The sequence below is a fragment of the Candida margitis genome, assembly GCF_024628925.1.
Source record: "Candida margitis strain CBS 14175 chromosome Unknown scaffold2, whole genome shotgun sequence".
NCBI classification, from domain to species: domain Eukaryota; kingdom Fungi; phylum Ascomycota; class Pichiomycetes; order Serinales; family Debaryomycetaceae; genus Lodderomyces; species Lodderomyces margitis.
The window spans coordinates 430,725-452,233 of record NW_026261802.1 but is presented as its reverse complement, the minus strand read 5'-3'; the positions used below and the strand labels follow the sequence as shown (position 1 = coordinate 452,233).

Here is a 21,509-nt window from a genome sequence, read left to right as displayed (position 1 = left end):
ATCTACATATGTGTTAATAAACTATTTACAGTGTGGGACAACTCGTCTATATGTACGTGGTGCGTGCTCTCTTGTGGCTGGCCATCTCGTCTCCGACCTCTCACCTCTACATCAACCATGGGAAACCTCTTTCCTAAAATCACAACTATTGGAATACCCACCATGTTGGATTGTTTAATCTTGAGACCGAGTGGCTCGTCTCTATCGTCGAGCTTGTAGTCAAAGCTCATCTTGGAATACGCTCCATCAAAGTCAGCGTTCTTCGTCGCCTCAACCACCGTAACCTCCCACGGTGCAATACTTCGCGGCCAACGCAACCCATCTTGGTCTCTGCTGATCTCGGCGATTGCTGCTACAATGCGACTAACGCCAATACCATAACAGCCCATCATCACTGGCTTGTTCACCACCTGTCCATTTTCAGGGACATCCACCGTCAACCCCAACGGCTTCGAGTATTTGTCACCTAAGTAAAACGTATGGCCTACCTCAATCGCCTTGTGCTCCCTCAATATACCTCTCTCGCACTCGCCGCATACCTCGCCAGCTTCGGCAAGAACTATAGGAACATCCGTCAACGTCGTGATCATGGACCGGTTGTGGAAGTTGATCGGGAAATCAGGAAAGTTCGACCTCGAATTCAACCGTGAGTCCATCACTCGAACAACCCTCTTGGACAACTCATCAACCTGTGCAAACTCAGCAAAAACCTCCTCCTCGGTGAGGTTCAACTCCATGTCGGGGATCTCAACCCGCACAAATTTGGGCTCAAGAGTTCTTCCACTCGGATAGTACGCACATACTAATGTAGACTTGTCGCTCGTGATGAAATACCGTACAGACACATCGCCACCTGCAGTTCCTTCTTCTCCCTCCTCGCTTGGGTACGCAACTGTCTTTTCCTGGTTGGAACTATGGCCGCACGAATCACAACTGAAAACAGCATCTTCTCCACTCGGGTTCAAGTAGTGCCATTCGTGACTCATGTCTCCCCCAATCTCACCGCTATCGGCCTGCGCTTTAACATATGGCACACCCAACTCACCAAATATCTTGTGATATGCTCCCACCACTGACTCGTATGTCTCCAATGCCTTCGCCTCGTCGACATCGAAAGAATATCCATCCTTCATCAAAAACTCCTTGCCCCGGAGAAGACCTCCACGCGGTCTCTTTTCATCGCGGAACTTTTCCTTGACTTGATAGAACTTGAACGGCAACTGCTTATAACTCTCCAATGCTTGTTTGACATACTGCGTAATATCTTCTTCGCAAGTGGGAACGATTAGAAAGTCTGGTGCACGTTTCCTGTTCTGTAGTCTGAAAATCTCTGGCTGCTCCCATCTCCCTGTCTTTATCCATCCACTCTTGTACGATAGTAGGGATAAGCTCAATTCTTCAAACTGTGCATCATCCATGTGTTTCCTAATTATGTCGCTGACTTTGTTTTGAATGAGAAGCCCCGTCTTTGACCAGTTGACTAGTCCGGAACGCGGATACGATACTATCCCTACTCGTGATAGAAGCTCCAGCGTGGGCACATCTGGTCCCAGTCTGAACTTGGCGAGCTGGTTACCGTATAGTTTGGGCACTCTCTTGATCATACAGACCAAAGATGGCATTGGAAATCTCTCGCTACCACTTACACTTTATACACTCGCGAGTTAGTACAATGTAAATTCAATATATATATATATATATATATATATGTATATATATTATAATCTGTCTACTTAAACAACTCGCCCAACTTTGTTTTGACGTCTTGGTAAACATCGTCTCCATACGACTTCAAGTGCTCCAATGACTTGTTAAAGTCTTCCCCGGCCTTTGCCAATTTCTTATTCTTTTCTGGGTCGTTTGCCAAGTCGTTGCTCAACTCTTGAAACTTCTTGTAGGCTACATTGTACTGTTCAACAGCCTTCTCCCTCTGTACCCTGAATGACTCATTGGCTTGGTCTTTGGTGCTGCTAAACACCTTGCCCAAGTTGTCGTACTGCTTGTTGAGCTCGTTCACTGACGCATCATATTGCTTGTTGATTTCCTTGGTTGCTTCGTCCAACTTCTTGTTTGACCAGGATGCCAAGTCATCCTTCTTATCTTGGGCCTCGTCGGCCTTCTTGTTGCCCCAGTTGAGCCAAGAGTTCTTTTCCTTTTCGGCATTGGCCTTAGCTTCATCGGCTTTCTTGCTGCCCCATGAAGCCAACTCGTCTTTTTTATCCTGAGCCTCGTCGGCTTTCTTGTTTCCCCAGCTGAACCATGAGTTCTTTTCTTTTTCTGCGTCGACCTTGACTTCGTCGGCCTTCTTGTTTCCCCATGAGCTCCATTCGTTCTTCTTCTTTTCTGCTTCGGCCTTGGCATCATCTACCTTATCTGAGCCCCAGTTGAACAACTTATTCTTTTCATGTTCAGCATCAGCTTTAGTCTGGTCTGCCTTCTTAGATCCCCACGAAACCCATTCATCCTTCTTCTGTTCGGCATCCTTGGCCTTGTCTGAGCCCCAGTTAAGTAATTTGCTCTTTTCGTGCTCTGCCTCTGATTTGGCCTCTTCTGACTTCTTGGATCCCCATGCGCTCCACTCATTCTTTTTCCTCTCAGCATCCGCTTTAGCTTCATCTGCCTTGTCTGAGCCCCAGTTGAACAATTTGTTCTTCTCACTCTCTGCTTTGTCCTTGGCCTCGTCAACGTCGCTTTTACCAAACCAATTGCCGAAAATGGGCTTTTCCTTAACTTCTGGTAAAGGTCCGACTGAGGAGACTTGCGTCTCGCCCGTCTTGACTGAGTTGGTTCCAAGACAATTTACAAAGTCAATGTACTTTTGCATACCTCTCTTGAACACAGACTTCTCATCCTCGGGTGTGGCGGCATCCTTGACTGACTTTCTATAATCCTCTTTGTTGCCGCGGAAGGTTTGGTAAGCGTCTGATTCCTTCACCGAAGAAGTTACCGAGTCGGTCTTCTTCTCAAGTTCCTTTTTGCCATCCTCGATCTTTTGTGTCAACTTGTTGTTCCACTCGTGGGCTTTCTCGTCGATTTTAGCTGTTTGTTGAGCCAATTGTTGGTGTTCTTTTCTAGGCAAGATACGCTCAACGTTTTGGTCGTAGTAATAGACTCCACCAGCAATTGCAGCGGCTCCTAAAAAGTATTTTCCAGCGGACATGATCTAAAGTGTAATGTTAGATTGTTGATGATTAGTTGTTTTGGAAAATGTGTCTCGAGAATTGAAAGAAATGTCTTTCATATATATATATACACATATACGTAGTTGAAATGAAGGGGTTTTGTGTATGTACTTTTTTATGTTTGCTATTTTCTTAATAAGGAGAATGATCTTTATTACCTTACTTTTTGTACAACCAACAATCCAACATTGCTGCTACTAAAACCATCGCAGATTTGACAAGGCATTGAAAGCTGACGCACACGTCCCGTGGTAAACAGATGTATGTTTTATCGAGGGCCACCGTCTCCACGCCTATGTGCATTTCCAGCTGGACTTGGTTGACAAGGAACCTAAAAGTTTGTCGACTTGCAAAACTTTCTGAGGCTTTTATGTCGTAAATCAATGTGAAATTTTATAACTGTCAAAACGTGGCAACAAAGAAGTTCAATTCGTTTACATTTACTTATGATAAGTGGGGCGGTCGTAAAGTGTAGAGTGATCAGTTGATAACTTCGAAAGTCCATCTTTGCAGCGAATTGTTCTTCTTAAGGGACGGATGGAATCCCACTGTCACAATGACGTCGACCTATTATTTTTTTTTTGACACTTCCGTCTGTCTGTCGCGTTAAGCTATTGGGCCTGGTCCTAGGCGGTTTTTTTTCTCTCTCTTTCTAAGCGAGATTTGATGAACCCAATTTGGACCATTTGATTAAAGGTGGTTAGGAAATATCAGATTAGAGCAAAGAGAAAAGTATCGGTTACATAGCTGCTATGTATTAGACTAGCATCTTTTGATCTTATTGAAAGATGCAACTTGAATAACTTAAAAGAGTGACATTGTTGCAGTTTTTTCTAATTTCGATGCAAATAAATAGTTCTCCAGATGTGGAATAAAACACCTTTATGGCTACATATGTAATTTTTTGTTCGCTGTGAGGAATAAACAAGTCTCATAGGTACCATAAACTTCGGAAACAAAGTATTCGCTTTCTCTTTAGTTCCCCTAACCACAATAGCGTGGCCTATGTGGAATTCCACGACGACAAAAATTATTTTTCTTCACACAAAATCTTTTCTAAACAATGATTTTGAGATTATTGTTGGAACTTCGTCGGTATTTCAATACACAAGGAATGCCCATCGAGTGTAGGATATGTCGAATGAAATCATCGTTACCAATATCAAAGCAAGAAAGCAATTCTTATGCTTTTGATTGAAATGCATCATGAATGAAAATACTTTGTTTTTAACTTATCATCAGAAAAGCTACCCGGCTGACCTCTTGCTTCGGCGTTTGTTGCCTCACATGACTGAAATTTTTATTGACCTGTGAATAGTTTTGTGTCTTTTAATTTAATTTTTATTGCCCAGTCTGCTGATAACAAAAGAATAGCAAAGAGGTATTTAATTTAAAGAATTTTTCAAAACAACACACCAATTTACTAGCACGAACACTTTGTTGCCAGAAATATATAAGAGTCGTTGCTCCTACAAATACTCTTTTTTTTCTATAAAGACGTGTAGCCATGAGTGCATCCTTCAACCGAGGTAAATCCTCGAAAGATACAAGAAAGGCGTCTGGAAAGCTTGCGCACACATTTAAGGATCACGATGATTTTTCCATGGAAGCCACAGTTGGTTATCCCCCAGAAGCCACAACTTCCCTGACAAATAATGCTTCAAACCAAAACTTCCTAGACAACTTCTCTGGCGCTGAAAATGATGAACCAGGAAAAGAATCGGGCAGGACACCTAATCGAATTAGAAACTATTCGCTCAGTGAAGCATTCAACTACAACAATAACTTCAACAACCCCAACTTTGACATAAGTGGGCGAAGTTATATTAGCATGAGCCATAGACCAAGTGTGCTTGTGAGTACAAACTCGCCTCAAGTGAACACCGGTGTTGAGGTCCATGAGCAGACAGCAAATCTTGCCAACATCGGAGTAGTTGATAGTGAAGAAGCAGGTGGAGGAGACGACGTTTATGACACTAGCATTCCTGAAGAACAATTTTCAGGACAATTTAACCACTCAAAGAGTAAACACACACATATAAGTGGATACGAACGACCTTCATCGTCGCCTACATATTCCAACATAACTCCTTTACTTACTGAGCCACGTGCTAGCTATACAGAGGGGGACGATGAGGACACTATAGGCATATCACAGCATCCAAAATCGTCGAATGGAAAAGGAATGGATTTTAAAAGGCTGTCAGATGCATCAACTACACCACATGGTGCTCCGACCATTCCAGAGAAACAAACACAACCGAGCAGTCTACACCAACTACTTGTCAAACCATTTCAGTTTATACCCGGCGTGTTTTTGGGAACTTTATTAAACATATTGGATGGATTATCTTACGGTATGATCATGTTCCCCATTAGTGAGCCGATTTTTGCTGCATTGGCGCCAGCGGGGCTTTCGATGTTTTACGTATCGTGTATAGTGTCCCAGTTGGTGTACTCATTAGGTGGATCAGCGTTCAAAGCGGGGATTGGGTCTGAAATGATTGAAGTCACTCCTTTTTTCCACACTATGGCGTTCAGCATTTCAAGACTGATATCGTCTGACACTTCGGTAGAGAACCAGCAAGATGCGATAATTGCAACAACGATCACTTCCTATGCAATCTCATCTATTGTAACTGGGTTGGTGTTTTTTTTGCTAGGCAAATTAAAGTTGGGTGTATTGGTGGGATTCTTTCCTCGACACATTCTTGTTGGCTGTATTGGAGGAGTGGGGTATTTTTTAATAGCTACTGGTATTGAAGTTTCTTCGAGATTGGAAGGGGGGTTAACATACAACTATGAAACATTCAAATATCTATTCTACAACCACATTACATTTTTAGAATGGACTGTTCCACTAGTCTTGGCCGTGATCTTAATCTTCCTTCAACATAAAATCCATAATTCGTTACTTGTTCCAGGGTATTTCATTGCTGTGTTTGCCATTTTTCACCTAATAGTACTATTAATTCCATCCTGGAACTTGAATGATGCGCGTGAGATGGGGTGGGTGTTTCCCGCAGTCGAGGGTGATCAACCTTGGTTTGAATTCTACCTGTTGTACAAGTTCCAATTAGTCGATTGGTTGTGCATCCTAAGACAGACTCCAACCATGTTGGCATTGACCTTCTTTGGAATTTTGCATGTTCCAATTAATGTACCTGCCTTGGCTGTTTCCGTTGGAATGGATGACGTTGATGTTGACCGGGAGTTAGTAGCACATGGGTATTCAAATGCTATTTCTGGTTTGGTTGGATCTATTCAAAACTACTTGGTGTATACAAATTCAGTGTTGTTTATCAGGGCAGGGGCAAACGATCGACTTGCTGGAATCATGTTGGCAGTGGCAACGGCCGCAGTAATGATTGCAGGGCCAGTGGTTATTGGATACATTCCGGTTTGTGTTGTGGGTGCATTGATCTACCTATTAGGTTATGAGCTTCTCAAAGAGTCGGTATGGGACACTATTGGCAGATTGAGAAAGATTGAGTACTCAACTATTATAATTATTGTGGTTACAATGGGTGCTGTTGATTTTGTCGCAGGTATAGGCATTGGTATTTTATTAGCGTGCTTGTCATTTGTTGTCGAAGCTGCAGGAACACCAGTGGTACAAGGTATCTACTCCGGTAGTGTAGCCCGTTCAACTGTCTTGCGCCATCCGAAGCAACAAGAGTTTTTAAAAAATGTGGGCGAACAGATTTGTATTGTCAAATTGCAAGGAACAATCTTTTTTGGATCAATAGGTGGTGTCGAAAAGGAGATACGGTTAATTTTCGAAACTGATAAATTCGATAAAAGGCCAGTCAAGTTTTTAATAATTGATATGAAAGAAGTTATATCGTTGGATTTTTCCGCGGCTGAAGGGTTTAGAAGGATATTGAACTTGGCTAATGAGTTCAAGACACAGTTGATTATATCTGGTGTCAGCGAAGAGGATGAAACCATCCAGGGGTTGCGTGACGCCGGTTTATTTGAAAATAGTGAGCAAAGCAATGGTTCTTCTCCACCCATTGAATTATTTAGTTCATTGAACTATGCCTTAGAATGGTGTGAAAATTCATTCTTAAAGACGTACAAAAGCTTGAAGAAAGGTAACCACATGGATCCAGTAACTCGTCACACATCGTCGAGGTCAGTGCCGGGAGCTAAAGCCAATAGCTCTACAACAAACACGCCTGTGAATCTAAGTTTAGGGGGCAGCAGCAGCAGCATGGCCAGGTCGTCATCAATACAATCACCATCTTCATTTAGCAACAAGTTGTTCAATCAATTTGGGGGTGAGTTTGGGACTCCAAGAACAAAACAAGTTCTTCAAGCAGCTAGTAAGACAGTTTACGATGAGCAGAAGACTCAGCACAAGCTACATATGAATGCAAACAGCCAATTTTTACAAAAGCAACCTTTGCCTTTGATGATGATTACGTTTCAAGGTTTGTGTTCCAAAGATGCCGAGTTTTGGGCACCTTTAGCTCCCTATTTCGTCAAGGAGCTGATACCAGAGAATATACAATTCTACAACACAGCAGAAGACGAGCCGTCGTTTTTCATTGTGGAGCTGGGCTTGGTCAGATCGGTTATCAAGTTTGGACCAGAAGGAAGGGAGCTACATAGCTCGATTGTTCCTTTGGTTGCATTTGGTGATTTGGACGATGCTTCATATTATAGGCCAATATCTTATACTACTGTGAATGATTCCGTTGTCTGGAAATTGTCCAAGGCCAATATCAAGGAAATGTTGAAACTGCAAGGCTCAAAAGGAGAGACTCTTTACCACGAGTTGTTGGAGATTGAAGCTAAATTGATCAGGGAAAGATTCGACACAATGACCGCAAATTTGATCATATCAGGGTAGATGAGTAATAGAGGTATTAGCTGGGTATCGATTTGTCTAGATTAAATGGTTAATAGACTTCTAACTTAAACAAATAGTCTCTGTAAATTGTGGCAGCCTCTAGCTAACTGTAATTTTTGCATTGTCCATGGTCGGAATTGCGTACAACTCTACCCGATTACACGACCGTGGCTTTTGCACTTTAATTATGCGCCTTGATAACAAAAAACAGAAAAGAAAAAGAGAAACAATGTAGCAATATTAACAGAGAAAGACAACCACTTTCTTTCTCCTTTCCAAGTATACACACTTTCATTAGAATCTATCCTTCGCTTAGCCATGGTCAAATTCACCAAGATTGCAATTGCAGCAGTTTCAACTTTAGCAACAGTCAATTCACTTTCACTCTTTAATGAGTATGTCGACCGTGCACTTGCCGTTTTCAATACACCTGACGAACTCAACTCTCATCTCGCTATCTTACAACAAAAGTTTTTCAACATTCAACTGGATTCTCATGTTGTAGATGATACCAAGCCCGTTCCCGGAAAATCACCGATTGAGGTTTGTGACTATTCAAGCAAGCAACTTTTGACACTCGATGAAATCGTTATTTCTCCTAATCCACCGGAAGCAGGAGTCAATTTGACATTCACGGCAAAAGGTACCATTGATAAGACAATAACAGATGGTGCTTATGTTGAGGTTGATGTGCGTTATGGGTTCATAAAGTTGATCCACCAAACGTATGATATTTGTAAGGAGATCACTAAAGTGGATTTAGAATGTCCAATTGAAAAGGGGAAGCAAGTCATTACTAAGGAGGTTGAAATTCCCGAGGAGGTTCCACCTGGTAAGTACTTTGTTACTGCTAGAGCTTACACAAAAGATGATGAGTATATTACTTGCTTGACTGCCACAATCGAGTTTCCTTACCAATAAGGGACATGCTAGCAATTAGGTATTGTCTCAGTAATGAACTGGAGTTTATTTAGTCGTTGGATTTTGTCACGTAGCCACGGAGTTAGCAACCAATTTGTTTCTACATTAGGTAATATTTTGCGAGGAGTTTATATTAGATCCGAATAAAGAGTTTGATTTACATTACGGAGGTTTCAATTGACCTGGGTAGAATGGTTAAAGATGAAAGGAGTCAATTGTTGCCAACAAAGTGTCGCGAAATCGTACTTTATACTGCAGCTTTTGGCTTTGATTATTGTTCTTTTTCTTTTCTTTTTCTTTTTTTTCTTGACATTCTCTATTTAGTTCTCTCTACTTTACAACCACCAGGCCTTTAAAACCATTCAACTTTTTTTTCACAACTGAAAGAAAACTGTACTGCTACTTCAGTATTCACAAGATGGTTGAGTTTGAGAACTATTTCTCGATCCAGATCTTCTTTATCATCCTTAGGGAGACTTTGGAGTCTGCAATCATCATATCGGTCCTTCTTTCATTTATAAATCAGCGATCTCACAAGCCCGATGTGATTACAACCGATCCAGGACCAAGTCATGCCAGCACTCACTTGCAACGAGTCCAAAGGAAATTGAAAATTCAAGTATGGGTAGGTGCGATTTTGGGTTTAGTGATTTGTTTCATAATTGGGCTCGTCTTTATTTTAGCATTTTATTTTGTGGGTAAAGATTATTGGGCCTACACTGAGCGTGTTTGGGAAGGTATATTTTCTATTCTATCGAGTATAATCATCACAGTTATGGGTATTGGGTTACTACGTATAAACAAGGTCATGAAACTAAAGTGGTGGATCAAATTGGGTGACGCCTACAATAATGACCAAGATGAGGAAGGTGAGGAGGAGATTGCAAAATTGGGTGACGAAGATAACCATATGGATGTTTTTGATGAAAGCGAACCAAATGACGGAGTTGATAACTATGATGGAATAAGATCAAGCACGGAGTCGGAAAACGCGCCTTTAACATCGTCGAGTCAATTACCACCAGCTGCTTCGAAGAACTCACCAGGTCAAAGAAGACAAAAATTCACCAAAAAGTACTTCTTGGCCATCTTACCATTAGTGACAACATTGAGAGAGGGATTGGAAGCTGTTGTTTTTGTTGGTGGTATTGGTGTAAGCTCACCACCATCGTCGTTCCCGTTGTCAATTACTTGTGGACTTGCTCTCGGAGCCTTGGTGGGTTACTCTTTATATAAAGGAGGAAACAAATTGTCTCTTCAATATTTTTTAATCACATCCACATGTTTTCTTTACATCGTGAGTGCAGGGTTGATGAGTCGTGGAGTATGGTTTCTCGAACTAGAATCCTTTGTTCGCAAATGCGGTGGATTGGACGTCAGTGAGACTGGTAGTGGACCAGGGTCGTATGACATTACTAAAAGTGTATGGCATGTTAACTGTTGCAATGGGCTAAAAGATGGCGGGTGGATGGTGCTTAATGCTATTTTCGGGTGGACAAATTCGGCTACCTACGGTAGTGTGATTACGTATTTTGCCTATTGGTCTTTTGTCATTACTTGGTTGAATATCAAGCTATATGAAGAAAGAGAAGGTGTATTGCCATTGGTTCCTATTAAATGGCAGTTGAAGCGAATTAGAAAGAAAATCAGGTTGTATGAGTTGAGGAACAGCCAAAGCTTACACACGATCGGACAGTCACAACAGGAAGATAGAGCCGTGGTGGTGGAACAACAAGGCTTATTGGAATGAAACAAGCCGCCGCATTGTAAGTAGATTGAGATATTTATGCATTAATTAATATAAAAGTATTTGCATTAAAGTTTACAAATGAAAGTTGTATTACAATCACCACTAACCTCGTAACGTCAACAGAAGTTTTTGTCTATAATACAGGGGCAAAATACCTTGGCTCATCAAACACATGGTACCTATGTCCTCTCACTCCATCACCTCTAAAAATGTGTGGCATCCTCAAACTCTCATCCACTGAATCCTCATCAACAAAATGGTAATCGTGATTTTCAAATCCACCAAATCCAAACTTGGCAATTTGCAATTCGGTATCAGTTATTGTTGATCTTGAGATTCTTGCGTAAGCAACCTTTCTCAAGTCTCGGAAAAGAATGTACTCACACCAACGATCCCAGTCTGTCGAATCAATATCATGCATCCTCGACTTTTCCGACACATAGGTATGGTAGTTGCCAACTAATGGATCGGTGACCAAATAACTCAACAACACCAACGGTCTTTCTGAGCTAGCCATAATTTCCTCGACTCCTAAACTTTGTAACCTACGATCTTCGACATCTTCCTCTTGACCCGAATGGAAGACAACAACGTCAACTAAATTGCCATAAATATCCAACGTCGCGTGAATAGCAGGCGCTAATTCACCAACAGGAGAAGGCAAAAGATGATGTGTTGATTGAATAATGGGGAATTTGGATAATAATGCTGCTCCCCAGGTGTGCTTATTGGGGCCAGGGCCGTAATCAACATACATTCCTAAGTCCTCAGCAATCTTTTGTGTAAAGTCTCTATTTCCACCAATTAATCTTTGCGTGTCTGTTTCCAAGAGTCCAATAATGTCTAATTCAGCATCTCTTATAAGGTCTCTCATTCTTGTTTCCGACGACCACATGTCATTGTCCAATCCGAAATGGACACACCAGATTCCCGCAGTGAAAGTTTCTGTCTCTGGATGATATGGCTTACCTAACCCAGTTGGCCATCTTTTGATGGCTGTAGTCAAGGCCAACGCTAGAAGCACAGTGATTATTGTTGATATCTGCTTGAAAGTTTTCCCGCTGTAGAAATTGATTTTGGTAACCTCGCTCTTTCTTAACTTGTAATTGGCGATTCCTGCAAAAACCATAAGAACAGCAGAGGCTAAGACTATGTCGGTTCTTTCCCTCAATAATGGGCCACCGGGAACAAATGCATAAGCCACAATCCAAACACTGGCTAATGATACCAAAATGTTTAAAAAGTACCCAAGGAAAAATACAATTGCTGGGTTGTAGCCAGTTATGGAATGCAAAATAAGGGGACCAATTGACACAATGTAGAAAACAAAAACCAAAGTACCAATGAAACCGGCCCAATGTTTTAAAAAGTAAAATGCAATTGCACTTCCACCTCCCACGACAATATTGTATCCCCAGCTGCTAAAAATATTTGGGTGTACTTTCAAAGTGACAAGAAGAGAAACTGCAAACGTTAAAATATGAGGAAATGCACCTGTTACAGGGGTTGGCCCTCGTATTGGGAACCCTTCCCAAGTCCAAAGTGCCAATGTACCAGAATCCGACAATAATGCTTGCAATGCAAAATAGTAACCACCAAATCCCATTGCACCCAATAAAAGAGACCCACCAGCATTCTTTGGAAAAGTAGAACTTGATGAGCCATTTTTGTCCAATACTGGCGTATAGAAAGCTCCAAGTAGTCCAATAAATAATCCTAATGGGTTGTACCCGCCATTTTCCTTGTGCATGATTGGCCAAATAGGATTGTTTGAGTAAAATAAGAACTTGAAAGTTGATGTGGCTAAAAGCCCTAAAACAAAGGTTGCAATGTAAGAGTTCAACTTTTTCGGATGAGTTGATAATGCCCAAAACTCATTCACAGTCGATACGATACCAAACACAGTTCCCGCTGTTATGGCCAATAGTTTCTGTTCGGGATCTTCAAACTTGTATGCACCGATTCCACAGATTACTGTTAACGATCTGGTGAATTGTGGATTTTGAGCGAGATAAACCCTCAAGCTTCTTGGAAGCAACAACAATGGCGACAAGAAGATGGACACAACTACCGCCTCGTAACCGGAAATACCCATATACCACAATGGGAAATACCAGACACACAAAAATAAGGATGTTAAAACCGTCCAGTACATGTACGAGTTGATAAAGTTGGCGGCAACTTCAAAGTTGGAAAACTCTTCCTTACCTTCTGGGTTAGCAGATTTTATAGGAGTCTCTTGCATGGTCTTTTTTTTTTGCCCCGATACCAACTTCAATCCTTCGCCAGAAATGGTGACTTCGATATCTCTATAATCTAAGGCTGACCATGCGTCGAAGAGAATGTCTAACCCAATAAGTGACCATTCGAAATATGCATAAACCGAATAAGCACCAGGTCTTACATGTACTTTATGCTGAATAAACCAATAAATCAACGGAACCAAAGTACCGAAAAAGCTGACACCGGTGTAGAACCTAGCTTTTCTTTGCCAAGAACCCTTGGGAGATAACAAAGTTGTGCACACATCCCACGGGATAGTCAAAACAATATAACCAATCATAAAGACATCATGCGCATCATGGTCATCTGTGGATGTGATGTACATCCAACCACCAGCAGTGAGTGTTCTTAAAAGTCCAGCGATTAAGGCAATATAAGGCAAATATGATTTTGCCTTGTATAAGCTGAGGAAATTGAAAGCAAGGAGTAAGAATCTGGGCCCTGCTGTCATGGCAATCACAATTTGAAATACTGACCTCTCAGGATATCTATCTCCAATTGTTGCTGAAACACTAGGAAACCATTCATCAGGATATCCGAATGATGCATTCTCAACGATTTTATAATAATGCAAATAACACCCTACCGCCAACGCGGCAAGAAATGACAGACTCGCAAAGAGCGTATGAGCAAACGAAATGTACTTTGCGTTGAATGAAATGTACTTGACTGGTGGTGGAGCCACTGAGCTACTTGATTTCTCTGACATATTTTAGTCCTAACTGATCCGAGCTGTAAAAGTTATTGTTATAGCACCTCAACAACAAGACTTTGAATGAGATTATGGACCAACCACCTTTTATGCCAGACGAATGGTTGTTATGAGTGTGTGGCTATTTTTATCTTTCAGATATTTCTAAACAAAAAAGAAAAAATAAAAAAAAAATGACAGCCCGGTCTCTGGGGAATTCATTCTTTTTTTTTTCTCGCCGCACTGAGAGAACGACAGTGCTGGCGCTGGGCCACTTAAAGTTTTCGCAACCAAAACATTCAAATTTACAACTGTGATCGTGTGTATTAGGTTCTAGTAGATTTATTTGGCAGATATATAATACCTCTCTTCTATTATCAAATAACCTCTTTGTCGCTGCCGTGTAGTGGAGTAGTGACGCGTGTATATAATTTTTCATTCACTTGGTAGCATTATTTAATGAAATGGTAGTGGCCTTGGTTACAAATTTGGTCCAGTCAAAATTCATCTTTTCTTTATTACCAGAGAAAAAAAAGTAGCTAACTTAGATTGAAATATTGTCAACAGGGGAAGAAGAGGCATTCACCATATAACTAATATCTTCATTGTTTGGAAAACTAGATAACCTCAATACATAATAAAACGCCTAACATAAATACAACATGGGTATGTTTGGAGACTTGCTGGAATTATACCATTCGAGTGATCGTTAGAGTCTTGAATTTTGTCAATTGATTTAACCATGTTACTAACTACCATATGTATAGGAAAATTGGACAGTTATGAAAATCACACGAGGCCTGAGCTAGTATCATTTGACGATATAAGTTACAATGATTTATCACAAGTAGATGCAGCAAGGAAATCCATGTTAAGGGAACAATGGATAAGAGTATACGAGTTGAGAGTAACACACGAAGCAGTAAGGAAATGCAGACAATACCATCAAGAAGATGCTGGTAGAAATTGCAAGAGCTTGATATTGAAATACTTGAAGATGCTAGAAAGCTACCCAATACAAGGTTACCAAGGTTACCAAAAGAATGATCCGTCGAAATAGATTTTAGTTTTGCTGGATAGACCAAATTAATGCAACATTATTGAAAGAAACATTGAGATTAGGAACATCTTGTTTGAGTTTGAGATGGGGGTTTTCGTTATACCATCTCTAATTCAAGACATTCAAAATTACGCAATGGAGATTGCTGCGTCCGCCGATCTGCTAATGTAGATGGGCCGTGGATCTCCAGTGCAATATATATACAGGGCTGCCCTTTCTTTTGCGAACCTTAATGTAAACATGTGCACTTCTTTAACCCAACTTCTCTAACTCTCTGTCTCTCTGCCTCTCTTCTCTACAAAATTGTCGTGCAACATGTTCAAAGTTCTTACCCAATGAAAAGCAAAAAAAAATTTTTTTTTGTTAAAACCGAACGAACAAACTTCCCAAACTAAGTCCCAAATCAACTGGTAGCATTATTCATCCTAGCAAAAGTTTATTATTGGTGAAGGAAAAAATCAATGAAAAGTTCAACATAGTTTCAATTCTATAACTGATTCATATCCACATTAGTACAGCAATGTTTCGTTTAGGTGTCAATCAAGCTGTCCGTGCAGCTCCACGTGTAAGGTATGTTGAAGATAGGAAAATCACAGGACAATTAGTCACACCAAGGGTCGGATGCGTCTAGAGCAGGACCGCTCCTTGCTTTCGCTACTTAGCTCTGAACAAACACACAATTGACACGCAAGATACTAACAATTACAAACTAGAAACTATGCTACTTTACGTGAAATTGAAAATCGTCTTAAGTCAATCAAAAACATTGAAAAAATTACCAACACTATGAAGATTGTTGCATCTACTAGATTAAACAAGGCTCAAAGAGCTATGCAATCCTCCCGTGTGTTCAATGAAAGTGAAAAGGAGTTCAACCAAAATGCTGACCCAAAAGAAGCTGAACAACAACAAGCTGAAGGTGCCGCAGCTTCATCTACACCTGAAAAGACCTTGTTAGTTGTGGTTTCCTCCGACAAGGGATTGTGTGGATCAATTCATACTCAATTGTCTAAAGCAGCAAGAAAGAGATCTGATGAATTAAACGGTAATGTTGACATTGTTGCCGTTGGTGATAAAGTTAAAGTCCAATTGGCCAGAACTCATGCTGATAAATTGAAGTTGGCTTTCAACGGTGTTGGTAAAGAAGCTCCAAACTTCACTGAAGTTGCTTTAATTGCTGATGAAATTGCTAAATTGGGCCACTACGACAATGTTGAGATTCTTTACAACAAGTTTGTTTCTGGTGTTTCTTTTGAACCATCTACTTTTGCTGTTTATGCTGCTGACATTATTCAAAATGCTCCTGGTATCAACAAGTACGAATTTGAAGGTGAAGATCCAGTTCAAAGCTTGGCTGAATTCTCATTGGCTAACAACTTGTTGACTGCTATGGCTGAAGGTTATGCTTCTGAAATTTCTGCCAGAAGAAATGCTATGGATAACGCATCAAAGAATGCTGGTGATATGATTAACAGTTACTCAATCTTGTACAACAGAACTAGACAAGCTGTTATTACCAATGAATTGGTTGATATTATTACTGGTGCTTCATCTTTGGAATAGAGGTGTTACTAGTTTACATTACATATTCACAACAATAAAAATATACACATCATAGTTTTTAAATGATACTCTATTAAAAAATGTATTTCCTATAACCATCTCTTCTATTCAAGTTTAATTGCTCCATATATCTTTCTGATGAATAATGACCCAGTTATTACACCAACAGCACCGCATGCAACACCAATGATGAAACATGCTAATCCCATGTAACTAAAGTATAATAATGAACTAACAAAATCATCAACATTCAAAACTGTGACAAAATAGTATAGCGAGTAGCCATAGATATACCAAGCAATGCTTGATCCAACTTTGAAAGATAGCCAAGACCAATTAGCGTCATTGTAATATACCAATGATACATAGATTGCCACAATTGTCAATTCGATAATGATCACAATTAGCATCACTGTAGTAATGAATAAGAACCCATACATGTAATAAAATGTGGTTTTCTCCAACCAAACGGAATTGAACACGAATAAAAGCTCAACATAAACTATTCCAAAGGGGATCATGCCATATACCAACACATTCTTAGCATACGTGATGGGCGACATCAGCTTGAATATGAACTTTAGTGTCCACTTTTGATAGCATGGGAGCTTCTCTTCTTGTCCGCAAGTCGATAGGTAATTCCTCGAATTGAATTTGTATCTATTACCGTAAACTCCTCCAATCACATCCAATGGACATTGAATTAAAATGAATAGCAACACAAAAACCACAATTGTACCAAAGGGCAATGCTGTTGATGAGTCTTGAGCCCATACAAAAAAGTTCAAGATAAACATCAACATGAACAAAAGGGCTGGTAATACAGCACTAAACATCAATGATAAAATTAATGTTTTGATGATATCGTATTTTTTATTAGTTTCATTGCGGAAAACTTTATGTAAGATCATTCCCACGAATGAAGACACGAGACCTGAACCCATCAAACAAAATATCGAGAATGAAAAAAATGCCCCTTGGTGATTATTAAAGAAGTAATGCCTGGATTTGATGGAATTTAAACTAACAAGTATTATAACTCCCACAATTGCAATCAACATTTGTATACCTCCCAGGACCAAAGTAGTCAATACAAGTTCGGCTTGAGGTGTGTTGTTTACTCTATCAGCTAGGTTCTTCCATCCACCGCCACCACTACCAGCAGCAGCAATACTAGTGTCACCACTATTACCGGCAAGATCGATTTCACTAATGGGCAAGCCTGGTGATTGTTGTCGTATATCCTTTTTCAAAACTTTAATCATAACAATCATGACAATCAAAGATGCTAAAAAGATCAAGACGGTCGAATTCACAAATGAAATCCAATGAATTTTTGTTTGACTTTCTCCTGATTCATTTTCATAGTATAAGTCCCACCTTGAGTCATAATCAATTGATGTATCTTCTCTCCAATATACAGAATACGTATAGGGAATAGTTGTTCTGTCTTTGCTCAATTCGCCCTTTGCATCAACTTTATAAAGTAGGGCGAAATTGCGATAATCCTTTTTATTTCCAGGACACTCTTCATTGATGACACTTTTAGGGTACACTTCAAATCCAACAATGGTGTACTTACCATTGGATTCTTGGTGATATCGAATTACCAACATAACGTGATTGTATAAATAACTCACATCCTGTTCCACAAACCCCATGGGGAAACCGGCGGCATAGTATTTCCTGCGGTGGTTCATGGTTTCAAAAGTAGTTGCACCAGGTAATCCATCAACTGACCAATGAACAACATACCCATCCTTGATTAAATCTGCGGCACGTCTTATGCCACCTTGAGTCGCACGCAAATCACATAACCGTAAACATGGTTGATCAACTCCGAACTTCAAGTCATAGCCACTTTCCCAAATACGGTCGCCTCGCAAGATCTCCCCTAGCGATAAATGCACTGGCTTGGCATCGTTTATGGGAGGACAAACAAATGTGAGTGAGTAGTAAGCGTAGGGAAGTTGGGTCTTGTCTGATTCGATTTTGTTGACTAAAAGATCCACTTGGTCGCCAATTTGATAATAGTTTGGTTGAAAGCCGAGGTCTAGAAGGTGTGCTTGAATGCAAGGTGTCAATAGTAGAATGAATAAATAATATATTTGACGTAGCTGCATTGTGGATAATAGTAGTATTAATAGCAGCGGATGAAACTTCTGATCAAAAGAAGAAGGATATTTGAAACATGCAATATCCAAGGAATAGGTTTATATATATAAAGCGAGTGAAGCAAGAGGGTCAATTGGTGGTAAATAAACTGTTACTAGATCCTTTGAACCCAGTTTTGTTAACAAAGAAAGAAAAAATAAAAATAAAAAACAGCCTATTGTCGAGACTTTTACAATTTTTTTTTTGGTGGCATTTGTTGTCGTAAATATAACGCGTCATTCCTATTAAGACCTATAACTGTTTGTAGAGGTGGATGTAGGGTTCATGCAGGTGACCATGGTTGTGTTGACATGTACCAGGCAACCACTCTTTCCTTCACCAGAAGTTCGGTAAGGTGGAGAACGATATGTGCCACAATGTGCACAGCTTAAACCTACATCTAAGCCACAAACTATTGAACCCTTTTAGCGAGAGCAGATAAGATAAAACTAAACTAAGCTAAACTAAAACAGAGCTCACAAATTTAAAATCTTACATTACTGGAGATTCCCCTCGTTTTTGACATTTCCATTAACTCAAAATCTCTTGCTATACACACTAAACCAACGTTTCCATGTTTTTATCTTCTTCACCCATTCAACGATTCCATGGCCTCTTTAATCAAGTAATTTCCCTTTGGGTCCAAATTCAAAGCAATAGTGAACTCCCTAATTGCCGAAAACTTATCTTGTTGCAAATTATACAATTGTCCTAAAAGAAAATGAACACTGGCTTCATTAGGAGCAATGTTTTTCAAAATCTCAAAATTCTTCAACGCTAAAGGATAATTTTGTAAAGTAAACAACAATTGAGCCTTTTTGAAAATGGGCAAGGGGTTCGATGGTTGTAATTTACAAGCCAATTCGTATTGCTTTAAAGCCATGGATTTCTTGTTTAATTTTTCCAAAACCATTCCAACACAGCAGATCAATATGATATTTATGGGATTTATTGAAATTGCTTTACGGAAATGGTAATCGGCTTTTTGGTATTCTCCCAAGTTCATATAAATCATTCCGATTCCGTAAAGGGCATTGAAATGACGCGGATCTAGCAAGAGACTGATGCGGAAACTTTCCATTGCCATTTCATAATTATCATTGGCGAAAAATTCATGTCCTTTCAACGTGTACGCATAGGTGAATTTATCATTTAATTTGATGGCTTTGTTAAAGCAACGTATGGCTTCGTCGGGTTCATGGGTAAGGGAAAATAAGTTGCCAATGGTACACCAAGTGACGGGACTTGTTGGGTCTATGTCATGCAACTCATTAGCCAAAAATGTAAGTTCAACTTTTCTATGCAAGTGCCAAAGTAATGTTGAATAAATTTCCATATCTTCACTTCGAGCTCGATCGAGCTTACGCAATTTTTTGAAATATGATTCTGATTGTTTATAATTCATCACTTCATAATGTAATCGACCCAATTTACTCGTGACCCACGGGGTGTCTCGATCTTGTTGGGGAATATCATTTTCCAAAATCTTGATTGCTTTATAACAATCGTAATTGGATAAATGTCTAAAACTCTTGGCAAAGGTTAGATATAAGTGGAGAAGATAGGCTTCGCACTTTTCAATCTCTTTTAAGAATGCAATTGAAGAACTGGTTGTCATTGCCACTGCCGTCCCACTCCCGGTGTTGTTATCATCTGAAGTAATAGAATTATTTCGTTTTAAGTTTTTCTTATTGGGGGTTTCGGTAGGATTATTAATTGTCGTGTGTGATGATGGTTGAGAAATCAATCTTGATGTAATTTTGGAGTATACTCGACTACCCCGTTTCTTCCCTCCGCCTCCTCCTCCTTCTGAATGTGTTGTAGCGGCAGCGTTAGTGCTTGGTTTGACAAATTCAAACGTATTATTCGCAATTGTTGTGTTGCTAATATCGTGATGGTTTGCATGTGAACCCGTATTCAAGTTTGATTTCCTCAATGGCGCATCTGGCATTGTCGCCGTTTTGATTCTCGGAGTTGAGAAATTAAACTCATCAACATGGATAACGGGAGTTTTCAACGGATTATTGGTATTGTTTGTGCTGGTGGTTGTGCTAGTGCCAGTAGCACCTACTGCATTCATCTTATCAGTGAAAGGGTTGGTTAAATCGGGTGTATCATGAGCCCCGAGCGTCTGTGGCGTTTTAAATGGTTGCAACTGATGTTGTAGTTCATCATCTCTCCCTTGCTGCTGCTGCTGCTCGACACTATTGCCACCATGGCCATCTTTTTGCACCCTGTACAAACTCTTTACCTTCATGTCCACTCCCATCTTACACAATTTTTGAAACGCTTCGAAATCAAATTGATTTAATCTCAAACAATGAGTATAATTCAAACAGCTATTCTTGATATCATTGACACTTTGATACAAATCACCCAACAAATGATAAACCAGTGATGCATCAGGTATAATACTTCTTCCATCATTCTCATAATCAAACCTCGTTTCCAAATTCATCCTATTATCATCCCGTTCATACAAGTTTCTTATTTTTAAAAGTTGAAATATCCCATCCTTCGGTTTATTCAATTGTAAACAACACTTGCCAAATAAAAAACTACATCCTAAATGATTCAAATTCAACAAGGCGTTCACTTCGACTAGTTTCCGATAACACGATTTAAATTTAGATTGATGGTATAATGTAAGACAATATAAGTAGATTGAATCTAAATTTAGTGGATCTCTGGCTAATAGTCGCTCACTGGCAAATTCTGCATTTTGATAATTAAATGTATCTATTGAGTGGATAATTATTGAACGAAGGTAGTGTTGGGTGTATTGTGCATTAGGAAGCTCAGGGTCAACATTTGAATCAGGTAGCTGCATTGTGCTAGTAGTATTAGAAGTGTGTGTGTATACCTTTAATAATGTCTCTCTATGTTGTGCTAGCCCGTTGTTCTTTGTTTTGTTTTGTTTGTGGTTTCTTGCTTTTTTTTTTCTTTGTTTCTTTGTTTTGCCTTTTGTTTTTTGTTATCACCAGATTACTACGCCGTACAAGACTACTCCTGAAAGGCTACAAATTTGCGAAATATAAAGTGAATCA

General features: G+C 39.9%; 9 protein-coding genes across 9 annotated transcripts; 5 read left to right on the top strand and 4 right to left on the bottom strand. All coding sequences in view use genetic code 12, as the record gives it.

Moving 5' to 3' along the window:
• Positions 1-116: 116 nt before the first annotated feature.
• CANMA_002250 (PRS) lies at positions 117-3,160 on the bottom strand (the record flags this gene model as incomplete). Its single annotated transcript, XM_051814298.1, has 2 exons — positions 117-1,647; positions 1,788-3,160. Coding segments are annotated over 2 exons (2,904 nt in total), but the record flags the coding sequence as incomplete, so codon positions are not given.
• Positions 3,161-4,689: 1,529 nt separating this feature from the next.
• CANMA_002249 (uncharacterized protein) lies at positions 4,690-8,040 on the top strand (the record flags this gene model as incomplete). Its single annotated transcript, XM_051814297.1, has 1 exon — positions 4,690-8,040. One exon carries the CDS (start codon positions 4,690-4,692, stop codon positions 8,038-8,040), a length of 3,351 nt encoding a protein of 1,116 aa, XP_051672325.1.
• Positions 8,041-8,358: 318 nt separating this feature from the next.
• On the top strand, positions 8,359-8,961 carry CANMA_002248 (sterol transporter; the record flags this gene model as incomplete). The annotated part of the gene is made up of 1 exon (XM_051814296.1): positions 8,359-8,961. One exon carries the CDS (start codon positions 8,359-8,361, stop codon positions 8,959-8,961), a length of 603 nt encoding a protein of 200 aa, XP_051672324.1.
• Positions 8,962-9,379: 418 nt separating this feature from the next.
• Positions 9,380-10,711, top strand: FTH2 (Fth2p; the record flags this gene model as incomplete). Its single annotated transcript, XM_051814295.1, has 1 exon — positions 9,380-10,711. The coding sequence occupies one exon, from the start codon at positions 9,380-9,382 to the stop codon at positions 10,709-10,711; it is 1,332 nt and encodes a 443-aa protein (XP_051672323.1).
• Positions 10,712-10,844: 133 nt separating this feature from the next.
• On the bottom strand, positions 10,845-13,703 carry CWH43 (Cwh43p; the record flags this gene model as incomplete). Its single annotated transcript, XM_051814293.1, has 1 exon — positions 10,845-13,703. The coding sequence occupies one exon, from the start codon at positions 13,701-13,703 to the stop codon at positions 10,845-10,847; it is 2,859 nt and encodes a 952-aa protein (XP_051672322.1).
• A 644-nt stretch (positions 13,704-14,347) lies between these two features.
• Positions 14,348-14,745, top strand: CANMA_002245 (uncharacterized protein; the record flags this gene model as incomplete). The annotated part of the gene is made up of 2 exons (XM_051814292.1): positions 14,348-14,351; positions 14,453-14,745. The coding sequence occupies 2 exons, from the start codon at positions 14,348-14,350 to the stop codon at positions 14,743-14,745; spliced, it is 297 nt and encodes a 98-aa protein (XP_051672321.1).
• A 520-nt stretch (positions 14,746-15,265) lies between these two features.
• On the top strand, positions 15,266-16,308 carry ATP3 (F1F0 ATP synthase subunit gamma; the record flags this gene model as incomplete). The annotated part of the gene is made up of 2 exons (XM_051814291.1): positions 15,266-15,315; positions 15,459-16,308. 2 exons carry the CDS (start codon positions 15,266-15,268, stop codon positions 16,306-16,308), a joined length of 900 nt encoding a protein of 299 aa, XP_051672320.1.
• Positions 16,309-16,412: 104 nt separating this feature from the next.
• On the bottom strand, positions 16,413-18,431 carry CANMA_002243 (uncharacterized protein; the record flags this gene model as incomplete). The annotated part of the gene is made up of 1 exon (XM_051814290.1): positions 16,413-18,431. The coding sequence occupies one exon, from the start codon at positions 18,429-18,431 to the stop codon at positions 16,413-16,415; it is 2,019 nt and encodes a 672-aa protein (XP_051672319.1).
• A 620-nt stretch (positions 18,432-19,051) lies between these two features.
• On the bottom strand, positions 19,052-21,292 carry CDC27 (anaphase promoting complex subunit; the record flags this gene model as incomplete). The annotated part of the gene is made up of 1 exon (XM_051814289.1): positions 19,052-21,292. The coding sequence occupies one exon, from the start codon at positions 21,290-21,292 to the stop codon at positions 19,052-19,054; it is 2,241 nt and encodes a 746-aa protein (XP_051672318.1).
• Positions 21,293-21,509: the final 217 nt, after the last annotated feature.